The sequence below is a fragment of the Nannobrachium achirus genome (assembly GCF_963921795.1).
Source record: "Nannobrachium achirus genome assembly, chromosome: 9".
In the NCBI taxonomy this organism is placed as follows: domain Eukaryota; kingdom Metazoa; phylum Chordata; class Actinopteri; order Myctophiformes; family Myctophidae; genus Nannobrachium; species Nannobrachium achirus.
In genome coordinates, this window is record NC_137818.1 from 1,218,347 (window position 1) to 1,231,355 (window position 13,009).

The window sequence follows — 13,009 nt, forward strand, 5'->3', positions numbered from 1 at the left end:
TGATGTGTTTCTCTGCTCTCTCTCTCTCTCTCTCTCTCTCTCTCTCCTCTGCTGTGTGGTTGATGATCAGCTGCTGCTGGGTGTTGTTGACTGAGTTAAACTGCTCTTTTCATTCTGACCGTGAGGAGTGGTCAGAGGAGTGGTCAGAGGAGTGGTCACTCTGAGAGGAGTGGTCACTCTGAGAGGAGTGGTCACTCTTTATGAGCTAGCAGAGGAGTGGTCAGAGGAGTGGTCACTCTTTATGAGCTAGCAGAGGAGTGGTCACTCTTTATGAGCTAGCAGAGGAGTGGTCAGAGGAGTGGTCACTCTTTATGAGCTAGCAGAGGAGTGGTCACTCTTTATGAGCTAGCAGAGGAGTGGTCACTCTGAGAGGAGTGGTCACTCTGAGAGGAGTGGTCACTCTTTATGAGCTAGCAGAGGAGTGGTCAGAGGAGTGGTCACTCTGAGAGGAGTGGTCACTCTTTATGAGCTAGCAGAGGAGTGGTCAGAGGAGTGGTCACTCTGAGAGGAGTGGTCAGAGGAGTGGTCACTCTTTATGAGCTAGCAGAGGAGTGGTCACTCTGAGAGGAGTGGTCACTCTTTGCTCAGGCTTTTTGATGAAGTGTTGATAGTGTGAGAAGGACACTTGCACACAAAGGGTTCCTGAAGGGTTCCCAGTTCGAATCCAGGCTCCCCCTGAGTTAATGTGGAAGAGTCCTTGAGCAAGACTCTGAACCCCACATTGCTCCCGGTGAGCAGGTTGGTGCCTTGCATGGTTTCCTCCGCCACCGGTGTATGAATGTGTGCGTGAATGGGTGAATGTAATGCACAATCTATGTAAAGCGCTTTGGATAAAAGCGCTATATAAATGCACCATTTACCATTTACCATTTATCAATGCAGTTTTCACTATGGTGAAAGAAATGCAAATGCCCCCTCTTTCCATGCCATACCTGAAGGCAGCATTGAAGAGAACTGCCTTGTCCAAACTCTCCTGAACTTGAATGCAGCATCTTATGTTGAAAGAATTGCCAAAACAAAACAATAGTGTCGTCACAAATAACCGATTCAGCAATGCATCGCAATTCAATTCAATGCAGTGGTTAAACATAATACATTACTTAATTTATTGTAAAGTCTACACAATTAGAGAATGTAGAAGAATTGTTATTTTGGGCAACGTTTGCCTGTTCAAAACAGCATGGAATTGTGGACAAAATCTGATCCAAATATTCTGTTCTTGGTCTGCGAGGCTCCAGTCCATCTCGTCAAACAGTGGTTAACTTCCATGGCTCCAATTCTGAATAAATAATAGACCTTGATATGAAAGAGGCTGAAAGGGGAGACCAAATATGAACACCCCAGTTGTGTTGTGTTGGTATGAACATACTCTATGTCTCTACCGATTCAGATTGGACAAATACATGTTTTATTCTCACACTCAAGGTTTCTTGCCAGAATCAGAATTGGTATGAAAGGATTTCCTCTGCAAGGCTGCGCTCTAAAAACATTCTCAATAATTCACAACCGTTCCCTGATGCTGCTGAAACACGTTGAGTTTGCAGCTTAAAATAAAAAGGATTTGGATTTCTGGACATTGATTGTCTGGCAGTTTTTCAGTTTCATATATTCTGGTAGATATGTTGTGCATGTAATGAAATATTCAAACCTTTTTTGCTTCAAATTAGAATTTTTATGGCATACAGCTAATGAATATCAAAATCCAAATCCAGTGCAGTTTCAGCAGTCAGTGAAGATTTGGGCTGCTGTGGCATCTGCATGCTTTTTTACACAATATTCTAATTGTGTCCGTCTCCAATTCTCCATGTATTTGATAGGAAATAAGTCTCTTATTTGGATACTGGATCATCCTAGTATGTTTAATATTTATTACAGTCAATGGCATTGAAGACAGACTTGTCTGGATGCAGTATAGAGAGAGATGTTGTTTAATATTGTAATGTTATGTAATGTTTAATATTTATAACAGTCCATGGCATTGAAGACAGACAGTCTGGATGCAGTATAGAGAGAGATGTTGTTTAATATTGTAATGTTATGTAATGTTTAATATTTATAACAGTCCATGGCATTGAAGACAGACAGTCTGGATGCAGTATAGAGAGAGATGTTGTTTAATATTGTAATGTTATGTAATGTTTAATAACAGTCCATGGCATTGAAGACAGACAGTCTGGATGCAGTATAGAGAGAGATGTTGTTTAATATTGTAATGTTATGTAATGTTTAATATTTATAACAGTCCATGGCATTGAAGACAGACAGTCTGGATGCAGTATAGAGAGAGGCATCAGCGCTGGTGTGGGTTAAAGATCCACTCGCTCTGCCTTTTCTGCTCGCTTCCGGCGCTTGCGACTGACGTCACAAATATGTCTGAAAACAGCAGACCTACAAGCTCAAAACGCATAGCAAGCGCAACGCTTTGTGGGCTTGTAGATCGGCTGTTTTCGCCACCCAACACAGCCACCGGTGCCCAGCTACATGGATTATTAATTCTTATTGAACACAGGAAAATAACACGTTTCTTTAAGAATATTTATTATTAAAAGAAACAATTTACTATATTAATAATATAGTAATAGTTTATTTTAATATAGTAATAATAATAATATAGTAAATAGTTTCTATATTAATAATATAGTGAATAGTTTATTTTAATAATAAATATCAGCGGTGAGAGACACCCCGGTGGTCAGCAGCGAGGCCCCCGCCGCTGGCCTCGTGGTCAGTGGCGAGACCTCCGCCGCTGACCACGGAGCCGCTGACCGTCACCGGCGAGGCGAGGTGACCATCGGGTCTCCCGGTGGAGGATCGACGGATCCCCGCACGGTAGCCGTGAGTCAGCCGCCCTGCGGGGGTCTCTCGCCGCGGTCACCACGGGGTGGTGGTCAACACGTGATGGTGGTCTCCTGGTGGAGGGTCGACGGATCCACGAGCGGGGGTCAGCGGCGAGAACCCCGCCGTTGACGCTGACCACGGAGCCGCTGACCCCCGCGTCCTCTCACGGACCTCCGCAGGTCCGTGAGGGGGTCAGCGGCTCCGTGATCGGCGGCGAGGGACCCCCGCAGGGCGGCTACTCACGGCCACCGTGCAGGGATCCGTCGACCCTCCACCGGGAGACCACCACTAACGGTCAGTCACAGACCTCGCCCCGTGGTCGGCGGTGAGAAAGCCCAGCGGGACGGCTGACTCACACTGAGGTCACTCGCAGACCACCGGTCCTCAGGGGGGTACCTCAGTACTGTTATGTATTATTAAAAGTTACTTGGAATTTTCGGCAATAAGAATTAATGCAATACTTATTTATTATTAAAGTCAATAAGAATTAATGCAGTACTGTTATTTATTATTAAAAGTTACTTTGGGGGATGTTGTTAGTCCTTGTTCAATAAAGGTTTGAAGAGGAAAAGCCAATCACAACATCATATTGTGTGCCGTCAGTTGCAACCGCCGGATGTGCAGAGTAGAAATGGCAGACGCGCAGATCTGGACCCGACACTGGCACCTGCCAAAGGGCACACTGTTCTCTGGTTGGCATCCATGTTGGTGCCAGCCTGTTTAATGTGTCCTCCTCCATGTTGGTGCCAAGCTGTTTAATGTGTACCCTCCTGCTGACGTGATAAATGAATGGACTCCGGTCCATGTTTTCATCTCTCTAAGAGTGTGATAAATGAATGGACTCTGGTCCATGTTTTCATCTCTCTAAGAGTGTGATAAATTAATGGACTCCGGTCCATGTTTTCATCTCTCTAAGAGTGTGATAAATGAATGGACTCCGGTCCATGTTTTTCATCTCTCTAAGAGCGTGATAAATGAATGGACTCCGGTCCATGTTTTTCATCTCTCTGTCTCTCTGAACTCGTCAGCTGTTGACCTCTCACCTCCTCCAGGGTGACCTTTGACCCCTGGGTCCATTGTGTGTGCATGGGAAGGGGGAGGAGCCTATGACAATGGACTCTCTCTCTCTCTCTCTCTCTCTCTCTCTCTCTCTCTCTCTCTCTCTCTCTCTCTCTCTCTCTCTCTGTGTGCTGCAGTTTCAAGTTCTCCCTTTAACCCTGACAGGGTGATCCCTGACGGGTTCATTTGGTTCCATTTGTACCCTATCAGAGTTACAGACTTGTATGGTTCCATTTAGACCCCCTAAAGGAACCCTCTCTGCATCTCCTCCTGTGGAGCACTGGTGGAAAGTCATTAAGTGCATTTACTCAATTACTAGGGATGCCCCGATCACGTTTTTTTGCTCCCGATCTCGATCACATATTTTTGCTCCCGATTCGATCCCGATCCTTCCCGTTCCGATCTTTCGGCTTAATGCATTAAGGAAAAAGAAAAGAAGAATGCTGTTATGTTGTCTCTTACGGTTGTTTTTGTATTTAAAAAACAGCATCCATTCTATCCAAGCCTCTTTTTCACTTAGTGCAGCGTTGTATCAAAACAAATTTAAAATAAAGCTCATCAGCTTATATATATTTTTTAAATGGTGTTTCCCGATCTTTTTCTCCCGATTCCGATCTTTTGAAATCGGCCCCGATCTCCCAATCCCGATCTGGACATCCCTATCAATTACTGCAGGGGTCTTCAACGTTTTCAGGCCGGGGACCCCCAAACTGATGGGGAGATGGAGCAGGGACCCCCTACCACCTCGTAGGATGGGGGTGTCGGGGCTACGACATATTTTTTATTTTAAACATGTACAAGTTACAGCGAGCAGGGTGGGCCGTACCACTACCATTTCTAAACATACTACTTATTAACTGAGAACCAATGTCAATAATATCAACAATCTGTCAATTGCATAGTAATCATGTATATAAGCTATTCAAAATGGATAGAATCAGGATTTATTTTTTAACATGAATGTAAAAAGAAGTAGAAAAAAAAAACATTTTTTGAAATCTTTTTTTTTTTTTAGCAATAATTTTGCGGACCCCCTGCAGTACCTCCGCGGACCCCCTAGGGGTCGCGGACCCCCTGTTGAAGACCCCTGAATTACTGTACTTGAGTTTTCAGTACTTTCACTTCAACTTCCACTAACATCTCAGAACAAATTTGAGATTTGAAAATTACGTTTCAAAATATAGTCTGATGCTATATTGTCACTGTCTGGCCAAAACTAAATTTTTGAGGTTTTAGATTTTCTGGCATAAATCAGGGCTATTGAACACCCTTTACATCTGAGTGTTGGTTAATGGAAAGTAGTAAAAAGTGATTGGGACAAAATCTCCTAACTCCACACTTTCTGCCAATCCAGCTAACTCCACCCGATTGGCCCTCTCTTTTTTTTCATAAATATGTGCTATTGAACACCCTTTACGTCTGTGTGTTGGTTAAAATAATATTGAACCAATGAAAAGTAGTAAAAAGCCCTTCGGTCAAAACCTCTCAACTCCACTTGAGCTCGTTTTCACGAAAATGAACATTTTGGAGTCAGGAGGTTTTGGCCCGACAGCAGAGATATGATTTAATTTTGCTGCGAACTTTGGGATATGTTGCTGCAAGGACCCCTGGGGGTCCCCGGACCCCACTTTGAGAAGCATTGTGCTTAATGCCTTGGATTGTATAAACGGTGTAGTAATGTGTTATCAGTTTCAATACAAGGTCTTGTTGTTTTGCCTCAGGCTGGAAGGCTTCAGAATAAGACGTCCTTTCATAGCGAGCCTGTCTTCAGGCTGGAAGACTTCAGAATAAGATGTCCTTTCATAGCGAGCCTGTCTTCAGGCTGGAAGACTTCAGAATAAGATGTCCTTTCATAGTGAGCCTGTCTTCAGACTGGAAGACTTCAGAATAAGATGTCCTTTCATAGCGAGCCTGTCTTCAGACTGGAAGACTTCAGAATAAGATGTCCTTTCATAGCGAGCCTGTCTTGATTGGCCAGCCTGGATGAATGATTTAATGACAACATGGCTACAGTGTATCAGACTCTCTGCAGGACATTCACCAAATATTTGAATATTCGAATATCAAAGTCACTATTCGACATTGTTCACCGAAGTCGAATAAAGTTGTTTTCTGTTTAAAAAAAATATACGCTTGGCGAGATAGGAAGTCTAGGAATAAGTTGTCAATGCCCCTGGTGGATGAATTTGTTAACGCTCTATACCAGGGCTTCTCAAACCTTTTTAGGCTGTGACCCCCAAAATAAACATATTTGAACTGGGGACCCCCACCCGGACAAGCACTTGGAATTTTAGGTATTAATGTGACTTGGTTCCGCAGATAAATATTGTGAAAATATCAGATCTACATGCTCACAACGCCTCGCAACGCGAGGCGTTGTAGATCTGCTATTTTCACAATGTTTGCCTCTTGCTTACTTAATATTTGACAGTTTGGCCAGTCCTGTCGAATATTCGAATACTTTGAGGTTGAATAATTTGAATACTAAAAATCACTATTCGTGAATGCCCTAGCATACAGACTGCTGTGTTCTGTATGAGCCACACAGAGAGACTAGTCTCTAATCATTACTGAACAACTCTAGCATGTTATATATGAACCACACAGAGAGACTAGTCTCTAATCATTACTGAACAACTCTAGAATGTTCTATATGAACCACACAGAGAGACTAGTCTCTAATCATTACTGAACAACTCTAGCATGTTATATATGAACCACACAGAGAGACTAGTCTCTAATCATTACTGAACAACTCTAGAATGTTCTATATGAACCACACAGAGAGACTAGTCTCTAATCATTACTGAACAACTCTAGAATGTTCTATATGAACCACACAGAGAGACTAGTCTCTAATCATTACTGAACAACTCTAGAATGTTCTATATGAACCACACAGAGAGACTAGTCTCTAATCATTACTGAACAACTCTAGAATGTTCTATATGAACCACACAGAGAGACTAGTCTCTAATCATTACTGAACAACTCTAGAACGTCTCTCTTGTGTTCATGTCTCTACTGATGCTGGCTGGGTGGCTGCTGCTGTGCTTTGGTTCAACTGAGAACTGTGGTCTGTGGACCCCTTTTATGTGGAATTAGAGCAAAGTAGCATAGCCTGTTTCATCACCATCACACTCTCTGTGTGTGTGTGTGTGTGTGTGTGTGTGTGTGTGTGTGTGTGTGTGTGTGTGTGTGTGTGTGTGTGTGTGTGTGTGTGTGTGTGTGTGTGTGTGTGTGTGTGTGTGTGTGTGTGTGTGTGTGTGCGTGCGTGCGTGCGTGCGTGCGTGCGTGCGTGCGTGCGTGCGTGCGTGCGTGCGTGCGTGCGTGCGTGCGTGCGTGCGTGCGTGCGTGCGTGCGTGCGTGCGTGCGTGCGTGCGTGCGTGCGTGCGTGCGTGCGTGCGCGCGTGCGCGCGCGCATGTATTTTATGCATTCACAGATGATGACACAAGGGGTAAAATGATCACAATCTGATGCACATGCATTTTGAAATACTTGAAACTATACTTTAAATAAATACTTTAAACTATAATCCAGAACTATTTCTATTCAGGAGTGGTAATTTAGCCTCAAACCTTTTGAAAAACGTTTTTTGGGACATAAACAATATGACATAAATACTTTTTAAATGCATGGTGTATCACCTTTAATTTAAGTTGTTTCTCATAAGCTTGCGACCCTCCTTGCCCATCGGCCCCCACCGTTGTGCTTAGGTTCACCGGGAAAACTGCAGTCGTGGCACCTCTGGAAGGGTTTAATAATCCATATACTACTGTACATCCCATAATGCTCTCGCTGAAGCAAACTGAACGGGCCTCTGTTTGAGTTTCATCTATGAGTTTTATCATTATGTTTTTTTATTATGCCACCCAGTGTGTTAGACAAAGATAAAGTGTTTCAGATGAAAGGACAGTTGCTACATCTACGGTGCAGTGAACCTCAGATAAGAGGACTGGTTGTTAAAGATCCCTAAACAGGCAGGACAACAAATGAACGGGTGGAGTGGAACTTGGCAAAGATGGCGGGGTGCCACCAGTACGATACATCATCAGTTGTGTGCCCGACTTTTTATTTTTGTATTTTTTTTTATTTGCTTATCACAAAACAACTTCTGCCGAGGTGGTCCCTCCACAGACTGATTCTGTATGTAATGAAAGTAATGAAACCTTGACCTTCTCTCAGCAGCAGAGCCTGATGCCTCCCTCCTCCTCCTCCTCCTCCTCCTCCAATCAGAGACAGAGAAGTAGTTCCGTTGACAGCGTAAGATCAAAGCCTTCATTTTGGTTCCTCTTCTGGTTCTGGGTCTTCTTCTGGGGCCGATCTTCATAGATGTATGTTAGATCTGGGATTCTTTCAGGCTTCCATAAACCTCTTTGGAATGATGCATAAATGACGTCGGTCATGGTTTCTCTCTTCCTCCTCTGGCCAGACAGACCAGGGTTCTTCGTCTTCCCTAAGGCCTGATTTATCCCATTTAGGCCTAACATTATTTAACGCTTTAACTATTGAAAAATAGCAGATATACAAGCTCGCAGCGCGGCACCGAGTGCCACGCTGCAAGCTTGTAGATCTGCTATTTTTGAAAAAGTCGTGAAAATATTTGCAAATTTAAGCGAACGTTTGTAACTCAAATTTTGCTTCTGGGTGGTCCCTGGAACTAAATATTTTGAGATGGGGGTCCGTGGACAAATAAATATCATTTTGGGGGTCCTTCACATGAAAAGGTTTGAGCACCACTGACATAGTAGTCTCTCAAGAACAGACTAACTGAGCTCCAGTTGAGTGAAAAGGACCTTTTCTTTGACGATGGTTGGCCAAATTGCTGACATAGAAACATAGGGTTTTTCAAAAAAAACTTAGAAGGATTCAAAAGACACTTATAGAATTGGGTCAAAATTCTAATTTTCACGATTTTTCAAAAATAGCAGATCTACAAGCTCACAGCTTGTATATCTGCTATTTTTCAATAGTTAAAGCATAAAATAATGATACACTATAATGTGTACCCGTTCTGAGAGTCACGCGGCGGGGGTCGCGCACCGAAAGTAGCGAATGTTCAAGCGTGTGGCGCATCACGCCATCAGCTTGAAGATCGGCTATTCTCTGTGTTTATAAATCAGCTGCAACATCAGCTCTTTGTGAGTCCTCTTTACATCCATGCATGCACCTCCAAATCCAGTTTTCTCTCTGGTAAACAGCGCAATTATATAGCGCCGTTATCGAAGACACTTTGCATCACATTCACCCACACATTCACACACACCGATGTCAGAGGAAACCATGCTTGGCACCAACCTGCTCATCAGGAGCAGTTAGGGGTTCAGAGTCTTGCTCAAGGACTCTTCCACACTGACTCTGGGGGAGCCCGGGATCGAACCGGACGCTCTACCTCTTGAGCCCCAGCAGCCTTGTGTTGTTCTAGAATCTAGAATAGATTGTGAGGCAGTAGTTTGAACATGTCTCAGTGCAGCAGCAGCAGTCAGTGAAGCTGTGGTCCATAGTGTTAGAAAGACTTCTCTTTAACGCTGTGTTACTTTTCAGCCGTTGGCTGCACACGCCCGGTATCTCTACTGCAGGGGTTCCCAAACCTTTTTGTCTCAGGTCACCCTATAAATATTGTTTTAATCCGAGGCATCCCTACATTATAATTTTCACTCACCTTATATTTATAGCATATCGTCGTTGTCGGGTGGAAACCTTGTATGTCCAAAAGCGTTCGTTTTGTATTATCATCTATAAAATGTACTAAACTAGTGAAAACAGCAGATCTACAAGCCCACAACGCCCCGTCACCCACTTTGAAAACCCCTGCTCTAGTGAATCTCTAGTAAAAAAATAAAAAAATACTCACCAAGAAAAAGACGGTTTTACGATGTTGAAATCCTACTTTCCTTAGTGGGAACACTTTAAGCACTCTTGTTTTGCTGAGTAGCGAAAGTGTATTTTTATGTTTAACAGATATGCCTATACTGTATATGGACATGCCAATATAATATTGCCCTATTGAGTAAAATAAAAATAAAATGTATGAGTTGTGGCTCTGTATTCATATCTATCACAGTCCCTCTAATATGCAACATTTTTACACTGCTGTAGCAGTAAAAACAAAAAAATATATATTTTCAGTTCATTCTTTATATTTGTATATCCATACAGCCTTGTAAGACTATTGTGTATCGATGTTTTCTTACACACACACACACACACACACACACACACACACACACACACACACACACACACACACACACACACACACACACACAAACATACACACTGCTGTGTGAATGATTGGGAAGGGAATTGCCTGCGTGTGTGCGTGCATGCCTGTGTATGGGTGCATGTGTGTGCGTCCCTGTGGTGTAGTGAGTCTCCCTGTAGAGGGTGCTATAGAGTCAGTGTTGACATACATTATTTACACATGTATGCTGCATGTATGGTGTTATCCCGATTGGGAAGGGTAACGGAGGTCTTTTACACTGTGTTTTGTACAGTTGTAGATCTCTGTGCTGTCCTGCGTCATGTTGCTCATTGTGTGCCCAGAAAATTGTGAAAATTGTGATTTACAAGCACACCTTGTAGACCGGCTGTTTTCACTAGTCTTGTGCGACAGCCTTGTACGATGAAGCAGGGCTTTGCTTTACCAAAATACATATTAATTTGAAACTTGGAGATACAAGGTTTCTTTCTGCCCGACAGTGACCATAATAACGTCACTGTCGGGAAGAAAACCCTCCGATCTCTAAAACTGTTGGAGATCAAAGGTTTCTGCTCAGGTTAAGTAACTTTATTCAGGAAATAATTTAAACATTTAGCAGACACTCTTAATCCATTATGCCTTACAACTAGTAAGACGCCTCAGGGCGACATGCGACCTCGCCCCCTAAAGGGCGAGTTCTCGCCAATTCTTGGCTATCTGGCCAGTGATGACATCACAGTGATGTACATGGGATCAGTTACCCAATCTCAACAGTGCCTGTTGAGAATGGCAGAACATGCCCATATATGGGCATTACCAAATATGGGCATTCCCAGATATGCCCTTGTTAATATTGATGACATCAGGACAGGGTTCTCCAATATATGGGCATAAAACGTACAAGGACGTAATTCATTTACAAGTGGGATCTGGGAATGCCCATATATGGGCATGTTCTGACATCACATTGTCGACTATATATGGGCATAAAAGATATGGGCATAGAAGGGACATGAAAGCCATAGCGTGAGGTCAGAGCAGATAGATACCATTTTTTAGGTTTTAGAAATGTTTTTTACTGATTAGGTGTGTGGTCTACTTATATGTTATTGTTTTTTAGATTGATATTCCTATACCTTGTTATATTGTTGTTGATGTTCTGACATGTTATCTTGTTTATTATAGTGATGTATTATCTGCCTATTGTAAGTCGCTTTGGATTAAAAGTGTCTGCCAAATGCCTAAACTGTAAACTGTAATTGTAAATTGTTAAGAGTGGTCGCGTGCCGCGACGTCGTCCACCCCTCCTTTTTTCGCTCGTGGAGCCTCTGTTTGAGCGAGGTTTCACGGCGACGTCCAATGGTCATGTCCCGCTCCCCAAACACTTTATGTTATTATTTAATTATTTGATTGGTTCAGGCTGCGTCGCAACGAGATGACCGACAGCTCCATATGTGGACAGTATTTCGCGGGACGTCGTGTCGTGTTGTGTCGCTCGCTCGTGTGCGGATGAGGTGTAAGTGTGGTCAGAAGGTTGTGGTCCGTAGAAGCATAAAGCTGCTTCACCATATTTTTTATATGTCATTGTTGGGGCCTCAAGTAGGTCTGCACTAGAGGACCTGAGTGGGCGGGTTGGAACATATCTATGCAGGCAGTCATAGAGTTATGGTGGCAGGTTATAGATAGATAGATAGATACCTTTATTATCCCAAGGGGGAAATTCAGTTGTCCAGTTGTAGCACAGCAGTATACAGTTATTTACAAAGTTACAGAGAAGTAGGAAAAGATAGAAGAGAGTAAAAAACAAGAGCAGTACAGTACCAATAAAGAGAGGGTGCATCAATAGAGGGGGCGAATAAAATATAAGTATACAAACATAAAGTGTCTTACAAAAAAGAGACCAAAGCAGTAAATGCTAGTTAGTGCAACAAGTATCTCACTGTCATTGTTAAACAAGACAAATACTCAGAAACTACCGACACAACCTAATAGTGCAATGTCGAAAATCAGTGCGAAAAACTACCGACACAACCTAATAGTGCAATGTCGAAAATCAGTGCGAAAAACTACCGACACAACCTAATAGTGCAATGTCGAAAATCAGTGCGAAAAACTACCGACACACCCTAATAGTGCAATGTCGAAAATCAGTGCGAAAAACTACCGACACAACCTAATAGTGCAATGTCGAAAATCTGGAGGTTATGTATGTTATGGTAGAAGGTTGTGGTCCAACATCTTCTCATCCATGGTGTTTCTCTGCTCTTCCTCCTCAGATCGAGAAGATCATGACTCTGATCGGTGCTGGCATCGACTTCTCCAGAGACCAGCAGTACGCCACACCAGGTAAATCTTTTCTTTTATGTATGTATATTTTAAATGAACCCAGGCACTCTTGCACAGCTTTCTTCCATTCCGGGGGAAATCAACTGTTAGCTGTTATTAAATATTACTTTAATTCTCTTTCTCTCTTAACGTCTTTAACGAGCCGCCCAGCTGCTGTTTTATCTTAGTAATGATTGGTGCCTGGCAGTCAGCTGGTGTTTTATCTTAGTAATGATTGGTGCCTGGCAGTCAGCTGGTGTTTTATCTTAGTAATGATTGGTGCCTGGCAGTCAGCTGGTGTTTTATCTTAGTAATGATTGGTGCCTGGCAGTCAGCTGGTGTTTTATCTTAGTAATGATTGGTGCCTGGCAGTCAGCTGGTGTTTTATCTTAGTAATGATTGGTGCCTGGCAGTCAGCTGGTGTTTTATCTTAGTAATGATTGGTGCCTGGCAGTCAGCTGCTGTTTTATCTTAGTAATGATTGGTGCAGGGCAGTCAGCTGCTGTTTTATCTTAGTAATGATTGGTGCAGGGCAGTCAGATGGTGTTTTATCTTAGTAATGATTGGTGCAGGGCGGTCAGCTG

At 43.0% G+C, this 13,009-nt stretch overlaps 1 protein-coding gene across 1 annotated transcript in view; it reads left to right on the forward strand.

Annotated features, from left to right (window-relative positions):
* Nucleotides 1-13,009, forward strand: part of LOC308291794 (ankyrin repeat and SAM domain-containing protein 1A) — a gene marked incomplete at its 5' end in the record, with an annotated part of 149,921 nt that overhangs the window by 98,010 nt on the left and 38,902 nt on the right. The window contains one exon of the mRNA XM_080733927.1: nt 12,377-12,446. Within this exon, the coding sequence (XP_080590053.1) occupies nt 12,377-12,446 (70 nt within the window). The remainder of the gene's footprint in view (nt 1-12,376; nt 12,447-13,009) is intronic.